Raw genomic sequence first — 21,326 nt, 5'->3', positions numbered from 1 at the left:
GACCTGGGACTGATCCATCCCACTGGTCCTGGCTTGTGGGAAAGATGAGAACTAGATCAGCACCCTTCCCTGAGCAACTCATGAGGATGGAGAAGACGGGGGCAGTTCTCCTTTGTTGATTCAAATGAAAGCCGCTGATAGGTCGAGAAGGACCAGCATGGATGAATGAATGAATGCAAGAAGCTGCCTCCGCTGTCACGCACGGATATAACTCATTGTACTGAGACATTTATGACATGTTAAGATTGCAACCTGATTACAGAGTTTATTATAAAAGACAAGAGTAAGTGGATCGTGGGAGGCAAAACATTCTCTCCAGAAGGGTACCTATGACATGAAAAGACTACCGATATATATAGACTTCTCAACACCAAACTATGATGTCACTTCCCCTCTTGGAAATGTCATTCTCATCTGTTCAGGATAGTCCGCTGTGGCCGAGTTACATAAACATACAAGGTTAAACATACAATATTTAGCCTTATTAAAATTCAAATTCAAATATTTGAGAAGCAGAAAGAAACTGTAAAGGAAGGCATTGACTGAGGGACAAAGCAAGCCCAAGGAAATGATGGACGGAGCACTCAAACTTTTGAGACACTCACCCCCAGTCACCCCCATCATCGTTCTTTAGTTCACTTCGCCAGTTCAGACCAATCCATATCAGTCTTAACCCCTAGCCTGGCTGATGAGGGCTGAAAGCCCAAAACACATCCTAGAAAGCTTGAATCCGGTCCAGGGAAGGCATGGCTTGGCAGTTCGGGCTGGACTGTTCCCATGAGGCACAGGATCAGACTGATTTGCATATGGCCATGTCTGAACTGGGGTGGCAAAGTGAGCAAAAGAACAATAGATTAAACCCAGATCTGGGACTGGTGAGTGTCTAAAAAGTTTCAGCGCTCTGTCCATCATCTCCTTGTGTTTGCTTTGATTGAGGTACACCATGCAGACACAGCACACTAAGAATGCGATTCTGTGTCGATCCTTCAATATTTGTGACTCGAGTGCCTTCGGTTCGTTGATGATGTCTCATTACTTGCGCCTCTGTACTACCCATCTCCCGTCAACACGCTGTGATGGTCGCCGATGGCTGGTAGATGCAGAGGACTTCTTGAGATCCTCAAGCCGTCGTTTAAGGAAGCAGAAGGCCACGGTGAGTCCGTACACGGAACTGAGGAAGAGTGCACTCAGATAGACATAGAAAGCCTCACCGAGAACTCCATACAGGTCAACTGGAAGAAAGAGAACACACATGAGTCTGACTTTAGGACTACAAAGGGTTTATCTGTATGGTTTAGGACTGACATAACACACACAAGTCAAGACTTTAGGACTACAAATGTGTGTTTGTTTGTAAATTGGGGATAGCAGATTAGGTGTGGTTTCTGCTGTCTTGTTTTTGTTTGATTCTCAGGAGTCAAGACTTTAGGACTACAAAAGGTTTATCAGGACTAAGAGAACACACGAGTCAAGACTTACAAATTGTAAGATACCGCCTCTCTGTACAGAGTACTAAAATGAAGAACCTAATGTAGAGAGTACGAGAAATCCCCAGAGGAGGAGAGAGGCAACAGGTAGATAATATTAACTCTGTATTTGTGATAGTGTGGCCGAGAGTTAGGCTTATCAGAGGGCAGTGTTAAGCATTTGTTGTACTCACAGAGGCCATAAATGAGACACACACTCAAGAATAAAACAGAGGCCAATTTTGTATAAACATAACAAGATTCTTTATATATGTTGTGAGAAGCAAGACTTGAAATCAAAAATATACATTGTATAGTTGTAATACTTGAATAAACACTTAGTTTGCTTGTGGTTATAAAAATAAAGCAGTGTAGTTCAAAGCATGCAGCACTTTCGGTTTCTAGGTTCTTGGTGGTCGATACCGTCAAATAGTTACCATCGCGGTCGGCAGGGAAAGCAATGGATGCGGATAGTTGTAATGGAGTTCACTAGGCCACCAAAACCGTTACCATCGTGGTCCAGCAGCAGGTCAGTGGGAGTGAATGGATTCGGAACACGGTCAACCCGGTGGTCACGGTCACTGGAGGATGGTGGATTTGAATAACAGAGTACTAGTGACTCAGTTACTGTCGCTGATAGGAGGATTCAGTCAAGGAGTTTTGGTTGACCACGGTCCAGTGGAAGGTCAGAGGTCATCTTCACCAGTGGGAGGAAGATCTTTGGGGGTCCAGGGCTTGGGTACAGCAGGCAGACAATTTATACCTGGATAAGGAGTACCGGAGGTAGTAGGGGCTTTTTTCCGAGATCACTGGCAGTGGTTAGGCCACAGGTGTGATGCAGGGTAAACCGTCACAGGGGAGGAGATTGTGCCAACATTGCTGATTTGTGCTGTCGACACCACTGAGAAAAGGGTACAGGCTCTCAGGAACGCAGCTGTTTCCAGCCTCGGTCGTTGAGCTGAGAGGATTCCTCGAGTTGATGGAGGCATGCAGGAGTCGGTTCCACCAGACTGGTGAGCCAACAGGCCTGGGATGCTGCAACCTTTCTTTCAGTAGTGAGTTGCGTCAACACGTAATGTGCCGGTCCTCAACCACAGTGGTTTCTTCACCGGCGGACCCCGGAGACTAGAGCCTCTAGCCCAATTGGTGGATCTTGGCAACTTGCAGAAGACTGGAGGGCTCTGGGGTTTCTCGGCGGCCTCGCAGGTATCAGGAGTGACAGCAGGTTGCAAGGGTCGAGTCCTTAGCAGCAGCGGGGTTTTGTGCCAGTTTCTTCTGCATCGGGTCTCAGTTCTTGAACTGCAACGGTCTTCTTCCATCGTCTTCTTGTGTCTGTCGAATCTCAAGTCTGGTTCTTGGGGAGAAACCTAAATATTGAATTTAGGAGCGTTTTTAGGGGAGGCCAGGTAGTAGCCAATGGGCTGCCTACCTATAGAGTGCCGACACCCTCTGTATGCTCACCCCACGTGTGGAGTGTACATACTGTAATTCTTAATAAGCTAATATCCCCATCCTCAAGATAGCGGATAGTGAAAAGTGGGGTCTACCTTTCCTTCACCACCTGAGGGGTGGAACAGGATGAAGGTAGAACCACCACCAACTTTATCTAATTTTCCTGCTAGTCCTCCCGCCATAAGTGGAGGAGGACTGTGGGGGTCGCACTCTGCTAAAAACAGCAGTGGGCTGGGGTCAGGGTTCAAAGGCGGCATGGCCTTTGAGATTCCTGCTTCTTACTAGGCAAATCCTGCAGGGGGAGGTGTGACCACCTCCACCGAGAGCAGGTATTGTATCTGGATCCGGAGAGCTCTTGCTCTCTACCCGGGGTCCAGAAACATGTCTGGTAATGACAGGCTGACAGGGGCAACACCAGTGTTTGGTAGGTTTCATGAGACCCTCTAGCAGGGTCTATCTATTGAGTGAATTTATTAATAAATCCAATACTGGCTTCAGCGGGGATCTATTAAGACAAGATATTTGGTAGCAAACACCTTAGAAATCAGTAAAGCCATCACGGAGCTAGGAAACTCGTGTTGAGAAGTATCCAGCCTGTGTACTTGTTATGGCTTCCCTGTTCAGTTACAACGACCAGAAGGGGCTGGATGTTGTAGGAACCTATCTGCTTGTGCTGATAGGCCCTCACATAGGATATAGTACACCCTGCCTTAGGGCTAAAAGTCTGCCATAGGCGTGACTTACCTATATCTTATGCAATGTGAGGGTGGCCTGGTGCGAGAAGGAGCGCCCTCTGCTGTTGGTCCGATGGATCTGTGAGGAGTTTGCGAGAGAGATGGAAGCTGATCAAAAGTGTCTAGTCTGCTGGTGGAGGGTCAAGATTTTGTTGATGTATGCTGGTCCTTCATTGTGCAAGGCCTTGTAGGTGTGGGTCTTTTAACGACAACAAGGGACCCCAAAATAAGTCAGCAGGGACCATGGGGAGCATACTTTTTTCACAACAACAACGGTCCCCAACATTGAGAAATTTCAACACAAGGATAAAATATAGACAGAGTCAATCTATATTTTTAGAAAGGCATGTCCAGCCGGACAGTGGTCTTTCAGAGATTTTACTCAGAATTCATGTATTCAAATCACATAGAGATACCTTCCAACAGTCAACCAGTGTGGACCACAAGCCTGTGTCCAGTACTAACAGAGCAGGTACAAAGGGTTGATGTAGACAGCAAAGAAGGGCTTTGTAAGGCGAAAACACGTTACTCTATCAACAATACAATTGTACAGAGTATTACAGTCATGCACTTGACATTCAGTAGTAATCACAATTCGGTTTCAGTGCATTTAAAGTCGACGGCGTTTCGGACCCCTATTAAATCTCAGGGTACATCATCAGGACAGATACAATGAAAAGCCTTAGGGTAATTAAGCCTCTAAATGCCTAAAAGGGGGGAAGAGGAAATATTTACATTCAGTACAAAGACAGCGTTTGTATGATAAAGAACATTGTAAGGAAACAGTGTCTTGAGTGTGACCAGTGAACGGCGCAATACCAGTCATTTAAATCAAGTGAACTGTGGTGATCGGTGCATGAATATACATAAGGTCAAGACCTAGTGTGCAACCGTGATGTACCTGCTCTGTTAGTACTGGACACAGGCTTGTGGTCCACACTGGTTGACCGTTGGAAGGTATCTCTATGTGATTTGAATACATGAATTCTGAGTAAAATCTCTGAAAGACCACTGTCCGGCTGGACATGCCTTTCTAAAAATATAGATTGACTCTGTCTATATTTTATCCTTGTGTTGAAATTTCTCAATGTTGGGGACCGTTGTAGGTGTGGGTCAGCATCTTGACCTGGAATCTCTTCTGAATCGGAAGCCAGTGGGTCCTTCTGGGGAGGTTGAGTATGAGTCTTACCGCTGAGTTTTGTATAGTCTGGAGTCTCTTCAGGAGATGCGCAGTGACTCCTACGTAGGAGCGTGTTTCCATAGTCTAGTATGCTGGTGATGAGGGCCTGCATGACTGTCCTTCTGGAGTCTGCCGCGAGCCACCTGAAGATCTTACGGAGCATCCGAAGAGTGTGGAAGCAGGCAGATGAAACTGCGTTCTTTTGCTTCTCCATGGATAGCTTGCCATCTAAGCTGATGCAGAGGTCGTGGGCATGGTCTGTTGGGGTGGGGGGGTGCCGAGCTCCGCGGGACACCATGCGGCAGTCCATGGCAAAGGGTTGTTTCTAAAGGTGGGGACTTCTGTATTTTCAGTTTTGAGTTTGAGACGCTTGTCCTTCATCCAGTCAGTGACATTCATCTTGCATCTGTGGAAGTTAGCTTTTGTGGTGGAGGGATCTTCGGACAGTGAGAGGATGAGCTGTGTGTCGTCTGCGTAGGAGATGATGTTCAGTCCCTGTGATCTGAAGTTGGCAGCCAGGGAGGTCATCTAAGTGTTGAAGAGGGTCAGGCTGAGGGTCGATCCTTGGGAGACTCTGCAGATGATCTCCGTGGGCTCTGGGGTGAATGGTGGGAGGCGGATCCTTTGGGTTCTGTCGGTAAGATACAAGGTGATCCATTTGAGGGCGTTTCCTTGAATCCAGATCTGATGGAGTTTGTTGAGCAGGACATGGTGGAAGAAGGTTTAAAATGTAGAGGATAGGTCCAGAAGGATGAGGGCTGCTGTTGCCCCGCTGTCCAGAGAGCTCTGTTGTTGTCTGTGTCTGTGATCAGGGATATCCTGATGCTGTGGTTAGCTCGAAATATGGATTAGGAGGGGTCCAGGAGGTTGTGGTCTTCTAGGTGTTAGGTGGGTTGCTGGTTGATCGCTTTCTCAAGGACCTTTGCTGGATAGGGGAGGAGAGAGATGGTCTTGTAGTTCTTCATTTGGGCTGTGTCGGAGGATGGTCTTTTCAAGAGGGGTCTCGCTTCTGTGTGTTCTCAGTCCTCAGGGAAGGAGGCTGTGGTGATGGAGGTGCTCAGAACCCTCCTGAGCTTGTTGCCGATTGTCTTGCTTCCGAGGTTGAAGATGCAGTGGGGGCATGGGTCCATGGGTGCTCCAGAGTGCACAGAGTTCATGATGGAGATAGTGTCTTGTGCGGTGAGGAATTTCCATTAGTTGTGAAGGTGTTCGGGGTTTGTGCTCGTGGGTGTGAGGTGGTTGATGCTGTCTGCGATCGAAAGTTGGTGTTCAAAGTTTTCATATATGGCCGAGATCTTGTTGTGGTTAAATGGTTTGTCTGTATGACTCAGGAATGAAAGAAAACGTGTGAGTCAACACTTTAAGACTACAAACGGTTTATCTTATGAATTAGGATAGAGGGGACACACATGAGTCAAGACTTCAAGACTGCAAAGGGGTTATCTCTATACATTATCAGTCATGACTGCTACAACCCACATAAAATAAGACTGTGAGAAGACATGTGAACCATACATTGTTAGGGGCTGTTTATTTGGTGATCTTTACTCCTGTGACTACAGCAGATGGACCAAATCAGAAAACCCCTTTAACAGAACCAATACGAAAATGTATTCTCGAGCAATACAGCTGGTCACCACTTGCAGCCCTCCCTCAGCCACCTAAAAATCAGGTGATCCTGCTTGGAGGTTCGTCCGCTCCCCAAGCCGCACAGCACCACCTGTGTGCCTGTGCCTCTGTTGTCTGCTGCTGCCGCTCTGTAAGTTCGCTGCTCCCCCTCTGCCCTTCCTCTTTTGCATGCGCCTGTTTTTGTTGCCTCTGCTTACTGTATTTTTCTGGGTGTGTTAAACTGTATTTTTCTTTTTTTCTTGCCTTTCTCCATTTCTGTAATATTTTGCATTTTGCTTCGTTCCCCTTTTGCCTTCTGTACCCCGTTCCCGCCGCTACTCCCCTGCGGTCCCGACCCCCCGCTCGCCCATTCGCCGCCCCGCTCCTGCCTCCCAGCTGCTCCTCCCTCCCACTTCTCCTTAGATGGCGGCTGCTGCGCAGCTGCGCCGGTGGCGCGCCAAAGGTAAGCCCGTATGCACCCGTCTGCGCCTGGACTGCGCCCAGTGCCAGAAACCCTGGCTCCCATGGACACCATGACGCCCGACACCACTACGATGCCAGCACCCTCCTTGCAGTCAACACCGGACGATCACACACCAGCTTCCTGGTAGCCCCAAAGGACACCCAAGGACCCTTCTTATGCCGGAACAGCAGCTTCACCAGCATACGGCCCGCCAACCCACCGGCCAGGAAAGAACCCAACCACTTCAGATGCATTCTTCCCAACACCCGCTCTGCCCGCAAACATGCCATTGAACTCTGGGACCAACTCGACTCAACCTCCCCAGACGTCGCCTTCCTGCCGGAGACCTGGCTGAACCCCTCCTCGGCACCCTACATCACCATATGCCATTCCGGAAGGCTACAAGATCACCCGCAGGGACCGCACCACCAGGAATCGCCATAATTCACAGGAACACTCTCAGAGTCTCAACCAACACCGACAACACCCTCAGTACCACAGAACACCAGCACTTCCAGATTCACACCGACCCCAACACTACTCTCAGAGGAACCCTGATCTACAGACACCCTGACCACAGTTTATTGACTCCATCGCTGACTTCGTCAGCACACAGGCCCTTGCCTCCATGGACTACATCATCCTCGGGGACCTGAACTTCCACCTCGAGAACAACAACAACACCAACTCCACCACCCTGATCGACAACCTCGCCAACCTCGGCTTCAGACAACTCGTCACAACACCCACCCACTCCGCTGGCCAGACGCTTGACCCCATCTTCTCCACAAGCCCCCACGTCGCCTTCAACCACACCACCAAACTCCACTGGACCGACCATCGCTGCATCCACTTCACTTTTCGGAAACCCACCACACACCACTGCACCCAACAGATGCGTCGCTGCTGCTGGAGCAAAGTCACCGAAGATCAGCTAACCACCACCCTCGCCCAGAGCCCACCTGCCGACCCCAGCGACCCCAATTCCACTGCCCGCAACCTCGGACAGTGGATTGACGACTGCGCCAGCACCCTCACCCACTCAAGAAACCCCCCAAAAGCCACACCAGCAAGAAAGCTAGCTGGTTCACTGAAGACCTCCAAGCCTCCAAGCAAACCTGCCAAAAGCTAAAGAAGAACTGGCACCGTGAACGAACACTGGGCAGCCACACAGCCCACAAGGACGCCACCCGCAGACACCATCACCTCATCAGATCCGCCAAAAGGGCCTCCGTCAAAGACCGCCTAGACAACAACGCACACAACAGCAAAGAGCTCTTCAACATAGTGAAGGAACTCTCCAACCCCAGCTTCAACACCAACGACGTCCCACCCTCGCAGGACCTGTGCGACTCGCTGGCCACCTTCTTCCACCGCAAGATCACAGGCATCCACGACAGTTTCAACGCCACAACTGCCACGACAACCACTGAGAACTCCGCCCCCACGACCACCATTCGCACCAACCGCCTGCTCTACTGGACCAACATCAACGACGATGACACCATCAAGATCATGAACACCATCCACTCCGGTTCTCCGTTAGACCCATGCCCGCACCACATCTTCAACAAAGCCAGCACCACCATCGCACCCCATCTCCGGCAGGCCATCAGCATTTCCTTTGAGACAGCAACCTTCCCGGAGAGCTGGAAGCACGCCGAGATCAACGCCTTACTCAAGTAACCCAAGGCGGACCCCAATGATCTCAAGAACTTTCGGCCCATCTCCCTGCTCCCGCTCCCGGCGAAGGTCATCGGAAAAACCGGCAACAAACAACTGACCTGCTACTTCGAGGGAAACAGCATCCTGGACCCCTCCCAGTCCGGGTTCCGCAGCAACCACAGCACCGAAACCGCCCTCATCGCCGCCACTAATGACATCAGGACCCTGCTAGACAACGGAGAAACCGCGGCCCGCATCCTCCTGAACCTGTCTAGACCAATCTAGTGCAGAGTCTCATACATTGTTATTGAGACGTCTTGAGTACCAAGTTGGGATATAGTTTGCATTGATGTTTTGAGAGTGAAAGCAGTGGTATGATAGCTGGTATGAGTGTTTGTGTGTGAGGTGATCCAGGGGGGTGTGGCAAGAAATGTCTTTTTATATTTGTGTATTTTATAATTATCATGGTCTAAAAGAAATATATGTATCAATGAACATATGTATTACAGGATTGAAGCCCTTATACAATTATCTGATGAATTAATGTGTTGAAAAAAAGATAAAAAACACAAATATTTTATAAACTTTTTGATATAATTAAAAATATATTTGAGATAAACTGATTTGTTCATGGGTGTACTTTTGGAAATGGATTTATTAATTATGTGAATTTGTCATTGGATATAAGTACTATAGTCTACGAGGGAAAAACTGATACTATTGCCTGTCAGCCGCCTTTGGCATGGTCTGCCACCGCACACTACGCACAAGCCTCCACGACGCCGGGATCCAAGAGAAGCGATACAAAAGGGGATGATGGACGGAGCGTTTGAACAAATCAAACACTCACCCCCAGTCAACAGATCAGTTGACTGGGGGTGAGTGTTTGATTTGTTCAAACGCTCCGTCCATCATCCCCTTTGGTATCGCTTTGTTCGCCCTAAGTTGGCAGGGTATACCCAGGCGTGGGTCCCTTGTTCACTTGGCCACTGGATTCAAGATAGCCTGGCTGATGAGGATTATGAATCCGAAACCGGTCCCAGGATGCTTGTTTCCGGTCCAGGGAAGACATGGCTTGGCAGTTCGGGCTGGACTGTTCCCATGAGGCACAGGGTCAGACTGATTTGCATATAGCCATGTCTGAATTGGGGTGGCTGAGTGAACTAAAGAATGGTGATGGATTAATCCCAGATCAGTTGACTGGGGGTGAGTGTTTGATTTGTTCAAACGCTCCGTCCATCATCCCCTTTTGTATCGCTTTGGGATCCAAGAGAAGGCACTGGCACGGACCACCTCCTTTAACTCCGGCAGAACCCAGAATGTCCGCCTCCCCCCCTTCCGCTGTTTAACATCTACATGGGACTGCTCGCCCGTGTCGCTCGACTGCACGACCTCAACATCATCCCCTATGCCGATGACACCCAGCTGATCCTCTCCCTCACCAAGGACCCCCACACCGCAAAAACCAACCTCCATGAAGGAATGAAGGCCGTCGCCAAATGGATGAGGAACAGCCGACTGAAGCTGAAGCTGAACTCAGACACGATGGAGGTCCTCATCCTCGGATCAACCCCCTCGGCCTGGGATGACTCCTGGTGGCCGACCACACTGGGAACGTCTCCAACACCTTCAGACCACGCACGCATCCTAGGGGTCATCCTCGACTCCACCCTCTCCTTGACTAAGCAAGTCAACGCCGTCTCTTCCTTCTGCTTCAACACCCTCCGAATGCTCCGTAGGATCTTCAAGTGGATCCCCACCGTAACGAGAAGAACAGTCACCCAGGCCCTCGTCAGCAGCAGGTTGGACTACGGAAACACCCTCTACACCGGAGCCTCGGCCAAACTCCTGAAACGGCTTCAACGCATCCAGAACGCCTCTGCACGCCTGATCCTCAACATCCCTCGCCGCAGCCACATCACATCCCGCCTGAGAGACCTGCACTGGCTCCCCGTCAACAAGAAGATAACCTTCAAGCTCCTCACCCACGCACACAAGGCATTCCACAACAACGGATCATCGTACCTCAACAGACGACTCAGCTTCTACACTCCCGCCCACCAGCTCCACTCCACGGACCTCGGTCCTCGCCCCATTCCCCCACATCCCAAAGAGCGACCTCCGGTGGCAGATTGGTCTCCCACCTCGCCGCCAAGACCTGGAACACCCTCCCGATCCACCTACGGCAGACCCAAGACCTGCTGACCTTCAGAAGTCTCCTCATGGCCTGGCTTTTCGAGTAGTAGCAGCACCCCCCACCCCCCAGCGCCGTGAGACCCTCACAGGTAAGTAGTGCGCTTTATAAATGCCTTGATTGATTGATTGATTGGGAGCGTAGGTGCAACAGTAATTTAAACCCATAATTCCCTGCTGCAGTTCATCAAAAGAATTGTGACTGGTGCCCGAGCCACCTCTCGCAGTCCACACCGCTCACCGCTAAAATGCTTCATTTGAATCAGCCAATGCAGTACAGCATGTGTCCTAACACGCATGTGCAGATAGATCCATACAGGGACCATGGGTGTAGAACAAAACTCCCACCCGCAAATTACTATCCCAACAGTAGATGAACATCATAATGTCACGACCTCAGTGATAGCTAGATTCGTCTCGCCCGCTGCAGTGGGCTACATTATTCGAACTCTTATCCTTTGGACTCTGTGAGCCTCTGTGGCTTTGCACCGCATCTCAGTAGGCGGAGAGAGGGATCTTTATGGTCTTCCTCTCTTTCTGTGAGACCAAAAATAAATTCCCTTTCAGTTCATTTCCTAATGCAGTCCTCCTTGCCCTCTGACGACTGGAACTGTGGCCCTGTTGGGTAATTTCAGCGGTATCTCAAGAGTCTGGCTGCTGATTCATTCATAATAGTCTTTCATGATATGTTGACACTTTTGAGTAAGTTTACTACTTTTAGGTATTCAAAACTGCAAGTCTGTAGTAACTTAAATTTTTTTAATAAGTCCAGAACCATACATGAACAACCACTGCTACTGCAATACCCTCCATTGAAAGTAACAGAGGTAGGGACGTAAAATAAAACGTCATAGGAAATAATATCAAATTATATTGAGTTATATAAAATAGTTTAGCATATAAATAAGTACAAATGAATGTTTCAAAAATATCACAAATTTGTAAATACTTATTATTTCATTATAAAATATTAAAAAAACATTTTGAATAAAAAAACGATGTTGTTATATTGTTTTTTAAATTTAAAATACGTTGTGAAATATTTCAACATTTAAAACTGACTCAACAGTATAAACTTACTCAAGTAAGTGCAGTTTGTGAATCAAGCCCTCCGTGATGCTCGGATGAAGGGAATCTCCCTCACCTTCCACCATATGATGCGAATCCGCACATGGACTTTGCATGGGCGGTTGTTAATGTCTTCACATTTGTCGAGGAGGTGTCGTGTGTGCATCTCCAACATGGAGATGGTCTTCATCGCGAGCCGATACGTTTCAACCCGCCTTCGGGCAGCTGTTTGTTCGCTTCCACTCTCTCATGCAGGTGTTTCACATCTGACCTGAGGTCTGTGAGGTCCTTGCAGATGTCAGATCCTAGCTTCTCCAGGCCCTCCACCAGAGTCTTTTCAATATCTTCTTGGAGGAATCCAGGCACGATGAAAGACCTTCTCTAGTGACGTCCGATGATTGCTTGGACGCTCTATAGGGACCTTCGCTTTCTCCCCTCCAGGGGTCCTCTCTGTGCTCTTCTGTGCAGTCTCTGCCTGCTCCTCTATGCACTGTCTCTGGGCTCTTCCACTAGATGCATAGATACACTTCCCCATGGGAGAATCCAGTGCTTAATTTGTAAAATATTAAGTTCCAGGGCTCTGACCAGGAGGCCACTGCAGCTTGCAGCACCCATCACTCTTGTCATTGTTACCAAAACAACTAGTAACCATCTCTTTCGCATGTGAATGTGACAGTTCAGATTATTCCAGGTCCCCAAATCTAAAGGTATAGCCAATTTTAATATATATTGTATTCCTAAACAATGGTTGTTCTGCTCATCTCTTAATTAGATGAGCAGCACCACCTTGTTGTAGACTGTTTTAAATATGGTGTTGACAATTAGGTGCCGGTGCCGAGCACCTGAAACTAATTAAGTGCGGGTGCTGAGCACCGGAAAGCACCGGCTCAAATTAAGCACTGGGAGAATCACTGCCCATCACAGATGACCACCCCATCACCTCCTTAAACATAGACAATGGGCTACACAGGGCAGCACAGTTAGGTGCTGTCTCTGGGTTTCATCAGGCACAGGTGTGTGTGGTCTTTCTGAAGCCTTAATGGACACCAAGAACCCACAGGCCTGTTTCATAGACTGACAACCAATGGTATCTGAATTTCCTTTCTATTGAAAACAAAACTTAGGACATAGAAGTAAAACTCCACGAAAGTGTAATTTTGAGCACTATAAACTGCTCGCTCATTTATTTTCAAACAAACGGATACAGTTTGGAGTGAAAGATCACAGGCGCGAGGAGCAGCTCTGGGCAGTGGTGGCCAGTTTGCAAAGAAGGAAGTGACCCCTCTGGCCTGTGCTTGAATGATAAAATACAGCAATAATCAGGGTTCAGTGGGCACCTCAAGTTTCTGGGCCCCGGTGCCCCTGCACCTGTTGCACCAATGGAAGCAATGTCCCTGTCGCTGGCGGATACTTGTTTCTTGGAACAGTGGGAGCCCTAGAAATGAAGGGCGGGCTCTCCCATGAAAAAACTGGACCCAAAAAGTCTGCCTCAATTGCTCAAAAGTCATTGCCTTTATTTGTGTGACATTCATGCATTTGGTCCAACAGTATTGGATTTAAAATATAATTTTAATTTAGTGTAAAGAAAATGTTTTTTAGTATACAAACTGCACTTTCAGATGAGATTACTCATAATGGAAAATTCAACACTTTGTGGAGAATGTTCTTCACAATACTACCCTAGGTTGGATCAACTCAACTGGAGGTTTCTCTTGCATTTAGCAATAGCTCCAGAATTGGACGAATCTATATGGGATAAGGTGCCCCATGTTGTACATCATACGGATACTGCAAGTCACCCATGAGTTCCAGGAACATATAGAGGAATGAGGCCAAATGCCGAGTTCCTTTATATGATTATGGAACTGCAAGGTGAATTACAATATCCTCATCATGTATGGCGGGGGTACTTTATTCCTAATAATACATGGGCACACCATCACGTTTCCCACTAACCACTTACCTTCTTGATATCCAGCTCTTTGGCATGAAAGAGAGAGCATTTTTGCAAACATGATGAAAAAAATAAAATCTCTGGTGCAAAATTAAACACAGAAAAAAACAGGGAGATACTTGTTGTAAGAAGATATTAGAATCAGTTTAAAGCTAGAATCAGTTTAATCCAAGTTTTTAAAAAATGGACACTAGCTTGAAATGTATAGAAACACAAGACTCGTGCAGATTCTAACTCTTCCTTACCTAAGGAGTGCAAAAAAAGTGTTGTCATAAATATTACCTTTCTAGTTATTGCTCTCATTCAGCTAGAAAAACAGAGGAGAAAGAAAGGAAGGACACCTTTCCTTTTCATCCTATAAATAGTTGCTTTAATTATGCTTCATGACCTGGCCTACCTGCCCCCTCGGCTGCTGGCTCTGTCAGCAGGCCCTGTGATGTCAGAACTAAACAGTAATACGCTATTACAGGTGAGTTCAGGCTTCTTTTCTTTGTCATCGGTGACTGGGTGCGTTACACGTCCCTGATTACATTGCAAGTCACCAAGGAATTCTTGACCATATAGAGGAATGAGGTTGAAGGCCGAGTTTCTTTATAAGGCCATGGAACCCTGAGGTGACTTGCACTATCCCTGTCATGCACATCAATGGGATACTTTATTCCTTATAATACATGGCACACTATCACCTTTCCCACACACCACTTAAATACTTGATGTGTAGGTAGCTCTTTCACATGGAAGAGAGCATATTTGCAAACATAAAGAATAATAAAAAAAATCTCTAGTTCAAAATTACACACCTCAAAAAGGTTGTAATATCATTGTTGTATAAAGATATTAGAGAAGTGTAATACAAGTATCATTTTTTTAAAGGCACAGTAGAAACATGCAGAAAGATCCTATCGTTGCCTTCACTACCCAAAGAATGCACAAAATGAACATGTTGCACAATTCTGCTTGTCTCTGTGCAGCTATAAAAACAGAGCAGAGAAATGCAAATAAACTTTTATTTTGTCCACAGCAGCTCCCCTTATGCTCCTTGGCCTGAACTGCCTTTCCCTTCAGCTGCTGGCTCTGGCCGCAGGGATTGTGATGTCAGAACGGATCTATAATAATGTATTATTGTTGATTATTTATAATCAATGACAGAGTCATCACCAGTCCAAGATTATAAAGTAACTAGGGACAGGGATTGCACTAAATGAGGCCTTTGGGTCTGGGATCTCTTAAATGCAGCTTTGGTGAACCACTAGGTGGCAGCAGAACTCCATGGATGGTGCCAAACACTTTCAATGTTATAAGCCTACAAAACAAGCATTTACAATGCAATGGTCTCGGCATCATTAAAGGTAGAGCTATTGGCATTGCTCATGACAATTTTTTTTTCTTTAAATCATAAATAAATGGCATTGTCATTTACATTGTCAATACACACCACTCTGCACTCAACTGCACTCACCTGCACTGCACTCAACTGCACTCACCAGCACTGCACTGCACTCACCAGCACTGCACTGCACTCACCAGCACTGCACTGCACTCACCAGCACTGCACTGCACTCACCTGCACTGCACTGCACTCACCTGCACTGCACTGCACTCACCTGCACTGCACTGCACTCACCTGCACTCACCTGCACTGCACTCACCTGCACTGCACTCACCTGCACTGCACTCACCTGCACTGCACTCACCTGCACTGCACTCACCTGCACTGCACTGCACTCCCCTGCACTGCACCCACCTGCACTGCACTCACCTGCACTCACCTGCACTGCACTCACCTGCACTGCACTCACCTGCACTGCACTCACCTGCACTGCACTCACCTGCACTGTACTGCACTCACCTGCACTGTACTGCACTCACCTGCACTGCACTCACCTGCACTGCACTCACCTGCACTCACCTGCACTGCACTCACCTGCACTGCACGCACTGCACTCGCCTGCACTGCACTCACCTGCACTGCACTGCACTCGCCTGCACTGCACTCACCTGCACTGCACTGCACTCACCTGCACTGCACTCACCTGCACTGCACTGCACTCACCTGCACTGCACTCACCTGCACTGCACTCACCTGCACTGCACTGCACTCACCTGCACTGCACTCACCTGCACTGCACTGCACTCACCTGCACTGCACTCACCTGCACTGCACTCACCTGCACTGCACTCACCTGCACTGCACTCACCTGCACTGCACTGCACTCACCTGCACTGCACTCACCTGCACTGCACTCACCTGCATTGCACTGCACACACCTGCACTGCACTCACCTGCACTGCACTCACCTGCACTGCACTCACCTGCACTGCACTCACCTGCACTGCACTCACCTGCACTGCACTACACTCACCTGCACTGCACTGCACTCACCTGCACTGCACTGCACTCACCTGCACTACACTCACCTGCACTGCACTGCACTCACCTGCACTGCACTCACCTGCACTGCACACACCTGCACTGCACACACCTGCACTGCACACACCTGCACTGCACACACCTGCACTGCACTCACCTGCACTGCACTCACCTGCACTGCACTCACCTGCACTGCACTCACCTGCACTGCACTCACCTGCACTGCACTCACCTGCACTGCACTCACCTGCACTTCACTGCACTCACCTGCACTGCTCTGACCTGCACTGCACTGCACTCACCTGCACTGCACTCACCTGCACTGTACTCACCTGCACTGCACTCACCTGCACTGCACTCACCTGCACTGCACTCACCTGCACTGCACTCACCTGCACTGCACTCACCTGCACTGCACTCACCTGCACTGCACTGCACTCACCTGCACTGCACTCACCTGCACTGCACTCACCTGCACTTCACTGCACTCACCTGCACTGCTCTGACCTGCACTTCACTGCACTCACCTGCACTGCTCTGACCTGCACTGCACTGCATTCACCTGCACTGCACTCACCTGCACTGCACTCACCTGCACTGCACTCACCTGCACTGCACTCACCTGCACTGCACTCACCTGCACTGCACTCACCTGCACTGCACTCACCTGCACTGCACTGCACTCACCTGCACTGCACTGCACTCACCTGCACTGCACTGCACTCACCTGCACTGCACTCACCTGCACTGCACTGCACTCACCTGCACTGCACTCACCTGCACTGCACTCACCTGCACTGCACTCACCTGCACTGCACTCACCTGCACTGCACTCACCTGCACTGCACTGCACTGCACTGCACTCACCTGCACTGCACTGCACTCACCTGCACTGCACTCACCTGCACTGCACTGCACTCACCTGCACTGCACTCACCTGCACTGCACTGCACTCACCTGCACTGCACTCACCTGCACTGCACTGCACTCACCTGCACTGCACTGCACTCACCTGCACTGCACTCACCTGCACTGCACTCACCTGCACTGCACTCACTACTCTGCACTCACTACTCACTACTCTGCACTCACTACTCACTACTCTGCACTCACTACTCACTACTCTGCACTCACTACTCTGCACTCACTACTCACTACTCTGCACTCACTACTCTGCACTCACTACTCACTAATCTGCACTCACTACTCACTACTCACTAATCTGCACTCACTACTCACTACTCACTAATCTGCACTCACTACTCACTACTCTGCACTCACTACTCACTACTCTGCACTCACTACTCACTACTCTGCACTCACTACTCACTACTCTGCACTCACTACTCTGCGCACTCACTACTCTGCGCACTCACTACTCTGCGCACTCACTACTCTGCGCACTCACTACTCTGCGCACTCACTACTCTGCGCACTCACTACTCTGCGCACTCACTACTCTGCGCACTCACTACTCTGCGCACTCACTACTCTGCACTCACTACTCTGCACTCTCACTACTCTGCACACTCACTACTCTGCACACTCACTACTCTGCACACTCACTACTCTGCACACTCACTACTCTGCACACTCACTACTCTGCACACTCACTACTCTGCACACTCACTACTCTGCACACTCACTACTCTGCACACTCACTACTCTGCACTCTGCACACTCACTACTCTGCACACCACTGATATCATGGAATCTTCCACCACACTTTCTAAAACTCTATAGTCCGAAGCATAATAGGCACAGAACCAAAAGAAGGGTAGACATTGCTTAAAATAATCTTCTTGTATTTATGAGAAGCAAAAGCGAGACTGTGAAATGTGCTGAATATCAGTTTGTTATGAATCAACAGAGTGGAGTTAGAGAACCAAGAAATAGTAATTTGGAATCCGGGTTAGAAGGAGTAGTAATCACAAGCTGAGCATCAACGGGCGCGAAACAGCGTGGTGGGCGCGCAGGAGACGCAGCGTGAGCGTGCACATCAGCTGAAGATCGCCGGAGAAGATTCCGAGTCTGCCTGCTGCCCTGACTGACCCGCTGCGGAGGGAAAGAGCCCGGTGAGTGGGGGTAGAGGGGGGGGGGCGGCAGAGAGGGAGTGGGCAGAGAGGGAGGGTGTGTGTGTGCGTGTGTGTGTGTGTGTGTGTGCGTGCGTGTGTCTGTGTCTGGTGTGTGCCTGCCTGCCTGCCTGCCTTTGTGTGTGCGCGTCCACAGACCCTGGTCGGCTCGTCCACCTCTCTGTAGTCCCTTGCTAGCTTACTAGGCGACAATAGTTCTCGTTGCCGAGACCTAAAAAGGGTGAAACGAACTGTGTCCCAGATACTACGAGTTGGTAAAGCCAGGGCTGCTGCTTGTTGCCCCCTTATTCACTCACTGAAGTAGGTTCCCTCCTCCTCGGGGCCAAACCCTGACGGTTCCTCCTTCCTCAACTTAAGCTCACCTCACCTAAGCTACCTTCGCACCATCTAATCCTTCCTTTATGTCCCCCTGTCCCCCTGATCTCCTCTCTCCCCCTCTTCTTCCTGCCCCTTTTCTCTCTCCCCCTATAACGTTTGTCAGTTTCCCCCCTTTGAGTCAGGTTCTGCCCACCATAAGTTCTTCTGTAACCTGGGACTTGTTCCCACGACTTTTCGTTCCTCTGTAAAGCGCTCTGACACTCTATAGTGGCGCTATTGGAAAATGTCAAACACATGAATGAATAAATCCATACATACCCGAGGCAGTGCTGTTCCCAGAGGTTTCATTCCCAAATAATCCCAGCTGCTCAGCTGCGCCCCGGGTGCATCCTGGAAACAGAAGAGTGGGGTTAGTCGAGCACCGCCAGGGGGCGCCACTGCACGCGCTCCAAGGTGTTCATAAGTGGCACATCTCAGCTGTAGCCCCTCCCTTCCTGCCCCCTCCACCCCCCACCCCCTGCACCTTCTCCCTCACCCCACCCCACTCTGCTGCCCCCTTGCCCCCATAAAATGAAGGCCTGAGACAGGGCCTGGCTCACTTCCGGTCACCAGAACACATGAGTCTGATCAGACCAGGTGTGGGTGTGCACTGCAGGGGGTCCACAGTGCAATGTTCGCACTGACACCAGGGGCCTCATTTATGAAAAGTGACGCATCGCTGCGAGAAAACAGCGATGCGTCACTTTTCACTGCGCCCTCCTTGCGACACCAATGATGCGTCATATTTACAATATGACGCATCATTGCGCAAGGACACACAGATACGTCAGTATTTCTGACGTATCTGTAAGCGCAAAAGTGACGCATTGCTGGAGTGTGTGACAAAAGTGACGCAACTCCAGCAATGCGTCCTTTCACATGGGACAAGCCCCATGTGAAAGGGCCTGCGTCAGTCTTACGCCTGCTGTGAGGCAGGCGCAAGATTTTGACGCAACAGCGTCCTAAAAGTGACGCAGTGAAATCTCATAGATTTCACTGCGTCACTATTACGAGGCTTTTTGCGGGGCAACTGTGTTGCCATTAACAAATGCCTTGACTTTGAATCGCATTTGATGCTTTTGATTTTGGAATTAAATTTGATTTAAGCATCTCAAGAAAAAGGTGAGTGGTGAATGCAATTTCTTCTTTCTTGCTAAATGAATTGCTTCCCTACCCACTATCTTATTGTACTGTAATACTGACCCAGGTCGGGTAGTTTTTGTGGGTTACCCCGTTAAAACTGGGGGCAGAGCCAGCACAAACGACGGAGAGTCTCCATAATGCGGCCTGCGATACATATGATATCTATGCCCTGTTGACGACTGGTCAATTAACATATGAGGTACAATGAAACCTCAAGCAATGGAAAAGTGGTAAATAACCCACAGTAAGCACTGCACAAATTGTGTAAGTACTAATAAACCTTTTTAAACGTCCTGACGAATGCTCCATAGACCCGGCTGGGCGAGGAGGAGCAGAAACATGTTGACTGATTTTCTCTAAGTGGTATAACAGGTCCTAGTAACTCGGTCCTTTGGTATACCCTCTCTCTTTTTAACTTGACAAGCAACATCCCATGTGTATTAAAGTTCTTATTTTGATGTTAGCTTATCTTTTTTAATTTGAAGATACCTTTTTGTGGGCACCTTACTATCTCTGGACACTACCGCGCTGGACCAGAGGTTACCTCGGGCTGAGGTAGGCATACTGCACTTTAACTAACCCTATGACTATGCCACAACGCGTGTGTCGGGCGGAGAAAAAGATATACCGCCCTTAACAACTAACTCACCGCGTTTAGGAGGGTTTTTTAAGCATAACCAAGGTAACGCGGTTACAAGTGTCCATTCCCCCCCCCCGTTGATTTCTTGTACCTTTACCAGAGGAACTGAATGGACAGTCATTCCTCTCCCTCTTCTTTCATTAAGTTTTCTTTTAGTAATTTTTACCCCTACACTATCCAACACTTACCTTAAATGCAATGTTATGGTATGCGTTGTAAAGGTATCATGCAATGTTATGGTATGCGTTGTAAAGGTATCATGCAATGTTATGGTATGCGTTGTAAAGGTATCATGCAATGTTATGGTATGCGTTGTAAAGGTATCATGCAATGTTATGGTATGCGTTGTAAAGGTATCATGCAATGTTATGGTATGCGTTGTAAAGGTATCATGCAATGTTATGGTATGCGTTGTAAAGGTATCATGCAATGTTATGGTATGCGTTGTAAAGGTATCATGCAATGTTATGGTATGCGTTGTAAAGGTATCATGCAATGTTATGGTATGCGTTGTAAAGGTATCATGCAATGTTATGGTATGCGTTGTAAAGGTATCATGCAATGTTATGGTATGCGTTGTAAAGGTATCATGCAATGTTATGGTATGCGTTGTAAAGGTATCATGCAATGTTATGGTATGCGTTGTAAAGGTATCATGCAATGTTATGGTATGCATTGTAAAGGTATCATGCAATGTTATGGTATGCGTTGTAAAGGTATCATGCGATGTAATGAAAGTTTCTGTAAATGCGATGTAATGACATGCAATGTAAAAGAATGCATTGTAAAGGATGTTGCGATGTAAAAACTGCGTTGTAAAGGCATGCATTGTAAATGTATGCATTGTAACGTCATACATTCTATGTTTTCAGTGTTCTCATCTTGCGTTTGCTTTCCTTTTGCCCTCACCCAACCTTTTCCTCTGGTACTCATGGTTGG

General features: G+C 48.5%; 1 protein-coding gene across 1 annotated transcript in view; it reads right to left on the bottom strand.

Annotated features, from left to right (window-relative positions):
* Positions 1 to 245: 245 nt before the first annotated feature.
* LOC144797699 (immunoglobulin kappa light chain-like) overlaps positions 246 to 21,326 on the bottom strand; it is a 73,651-nt gene continuing 52,570 nt past the window's right edge. The window contains exons 4-5 of the mRNA XM_078668433.1: positions 18,884 to 18,955; positions 246 to 1,232 (exon numbers count right to left, since the gene is read on the bottom strand). Of these exons, the coding sequence (XP_078524559.1) occupies positions 1,033 to 1,232; positions 18,884 to 18,955 (272 nt within the window). The 3' untranslated portion in view covers positions 246 to 1,032. The remainder of the gene's footprint in view (positions 1,233 to 18,883; positions 18,956 to 21,326) is intronic.

This window comes from Lissotriton helveticus, chromosome 12 (assembly GCF_964261635.1).
Source record: "Lissotriton helveticus chromosome 12, aLisHel1.1, whole genome shotgun sequence".
NCBI classification, from domain to species: Eukaryota; Metazoa; Chordata; class Amphibia; order Caudata; family Salamandridae; genus Lissotriton; species Lissotriton helveticus.
This window is presented reverse-complemented; position numbering and strand designations above follow the sequence as displayed.